The sequence below is a fragment of the Malania oleifera genome, chromosome 12, assembly GCF_029873635.1.
Source record: "Malania oleifera isolate guangnan ecotype guangnan chromosome 12, ASM2987363v1, whole genome shotgun sequence".
Taxonomy (NCBI): Eukaryota; Viridiplantae; Streptophyta; class Magnoliopsida; order Santalales; family Ximeniaceae; genus Malania; species Malania oleifera.
Genome location: NC_080428.1, coordinates 85469269 through 85471868, shown reverse-complemented (window position 1 = coordinate 85471868; position 2600 = coordinate 85469269). Strand labels below are relative to the sequence as shown.

General features: G+C 39.9%; 1 protein-coding gene across 1 annotated transcript; it reads right to left on the bottom strand.

The window, feature by feature from the left end:
• Positions 1 to 415: 415 nt before the first annotated feature.
• On the bottom strand, positions 416 to 2162 carry LOC131144819 (transcription factor TCP20-like). The gene is made up of 2 exons (XM_058093705.1): positions 660 to 2162; positions 416 to 566 (listed from the first exon to the last, which is right to left on the bottom strand). Exon 1 carries the CDS (start codon positions 1775 to 1777, stop codon positions 926 to 928), a length of 852 nt encoding a protein of 283 aa, XP_057949688.1. The 5' UTR covers positions 1778 to 2162; the 3' UTR covers positions 416 to 566; positions 660 to 925.
• Positions 2163 to 2600: the final 438 nt, after the last annotated feature.

Genomic DNA, 2600 nt, shown 5'->3' with positions numbered 1-2600 from the left:
AAAACTATTAACATCTAATTTTTAAAATTTTTTCAAACATAATAAAAAGTTAAAAAAAATTAATGACATGAATAAACACATTGTTCATAACTAGGAGTACCAAGTACCAAAAGAGTAGGGAACATGTTCTCATTTTGCACTGGCTCTAATTAGCAAGATCAATTTGTTTAATTTGGGACCACTGGAAAGAATGACAAGTAAAAATTCATAGAGAAAAGCAGAGACATTCAAGGACGAGCAATTCATCTGAACCTAAATGAGCCTCTGTTCACAACCGAAAAAAAAAACACCATAACAATAAGATCTCTCTGCTTGTTTATTCGGCTTTTTGATTTTCTTATTTAGGGTTCTCTCTCTCTCTCCCTCTCCCTCCCCCTCTCCATTTGGGTCGAGAGCAGCAACTGGAAAATCAATATCACTAGCAAGCACATTTAGTCACCACTCCATTCAAATACTTGAAAAAAAAAACAGAGATTCAAACAAACACACCTCTAAATTGAAAACTAAAAAAGGTAAGCAAGCAATCCAAGCATTTTTCCTCTTCCCTGCCCTCTTCCCACTCCACCCTGCACATGGAGAAGTCAGAAACCATGGCATTATTATTATATTCACAGTACATTTTTCACAGAGAGAGAGAGAGAGAGAGAGAGAGAGAGTACATGTGATCGGAGGTTTAATTAATAAACCTGCAGAGGAGCTAAACTAGTGGCAGTCCCAGCAGCAAAAATTTCTTTCTACTGTGCTACTGTGCTGTCTACTCTACACTGCTTAAAAATGAATTCAATACCTCCCTTAAACCCTAATTCTCACATGCACACCCAACAATTCACCATATATAAGAGATCCATCATTCATCACCTCCTTTTCCCATTATACCCAAAACCCTCCAAAACCCCTTTCTTAATTTCTCAATTTTCAACTCCACTCACTTCCTTGACCCCTGAGAATCATCCTTATCAGATTGCTGCTGCTGCTGCTGTTGCTGCTGCTGCTGATGATTCAGAGAACTACCAGCTCCCCTGCTCTGCCCCATCTGCTGGTAAAATTGACTTAGAGCTTGCGGATTCAAAACCCCAACATGCCCATCTTGAGAAAGCCCGAGCTCCAAACCCGGCAGCTGCTGATTACCGTTCCCACTCAGCATCGTTGGAAAATTTACAGAACCCAGATTCATATTCTGGAATTCAAACCCGTGGAGCCCCAATTTCTGCAGAAAGCTAGAGGTCTCGACTCCCAAATTTGACGCAGGCGGAGCACTAGATCCATGAACGAACCCAGACCCGTACCCGGTCACGGAGGGCCACAAATGGGATCTGCCCAAATTCGCGCTCATCATGGTCCAATTGGCCCTACTCAGGGACCCAATTCCGGATCCGAGCTCCTCCAGCTTTGCGTGCAGTCCCACCGAAACAGAGGCCCCCTGTTCCGAAACAGATGACCCCGACGCCGCGAGAAACGACGCCGGGATCGTCCCGGTGCCAGTGGCCGCCACGATCGACGGCTCCGCCTGCTGTAACAGCCACTGGATTGTCTCTCCGTCGGACTTGTGACCCAATTCTCTCGTCAACTGGAAAATTCTGGCCGCACAGAGCGCCGGCATCCTTATCCTCCTCCCTCGGCCGTCCACCTTTTTGTGCCTGTCCTTGTTTGAACTCCTCTTGGGCCCCAAGAGCTGCTTCTTATTTGTGTTACTGTTTCCATTTCCGTCGTCGTCTTTGGTCGAAACCACAATCTGGAAATCTTTGATCTCCGCCGGCTTAGGAGCGTCCTCCGCCATGTTTGATTTTGGGGGATTAGTGTGATAACAGGGGCGAGATGGGGCCTCTGCTATTGATGGAGTTTACCAAGAGAAGAAAAGAAAAGGAGAACAGAGAAATTGAGGAAGGATACATGGAAAAGACCTAGGTTTTGATGACTTTCTTCACTGTAGTCGCCAAGCTTCTTTAGGTTCCTGTTGAAAATTTTGGAAAACAGAGTTTGATTTTATTTATTTATTTATTTATTTATTTATTTTTTTGTGTTCCTCTGTTTTCTCTGTTTTGCTTTATTTGTTTATTTTTTGGTCCTTAGAAAAGCAAAAACGTGTCCGTGCGGTGGGTGGGTTCACTTTTGACTCCCTACCGACTTTTCAAGATGGGCCGCATAAAATGGGAAAATCCCCTTTCTCCTCTTCTCCCCTTTTAAATAATATAAATTCTCACCCCTCTCTCTCTCTCTCTCTCCTGTAAATCTAAATAAAATAGACATTAAAAAAATACATTTATTTTTTATTTGCAATAGTTAAATTCATATTCAGAATTTAAAAACCACATTTTTAAAAATAAATTTTCTTGTTTTAATTCATATATTTTAAGTATAATTTAATATAGTTTTATACAATAATTTATTAAAAATTTCAGCGTAAAATTGAAAATTTTAAATCTCAAACATGAGATCAATTAATTGTTAACATGTATTCCTTTTATGAAAATAGAAATTCATTCCTTTTATGGAAATAGAAATTCATTGTGAATTTTAAAATATAACCTTTTTTTTTTTTAGAATTATGCAAGTGCTTTACTTTAAATTTAAAGTATACTAATAAATTTATGAAGATGAAA

Coding starts and splice junctions, on each gene's coding strand:
- LOC131144819 (XM_058093705.1), bottom strand. CDS start 1,777: ATGGCGGAGGACGCTCCTAAGCCGGCGGAGATCAAAGATTTCCAGATT.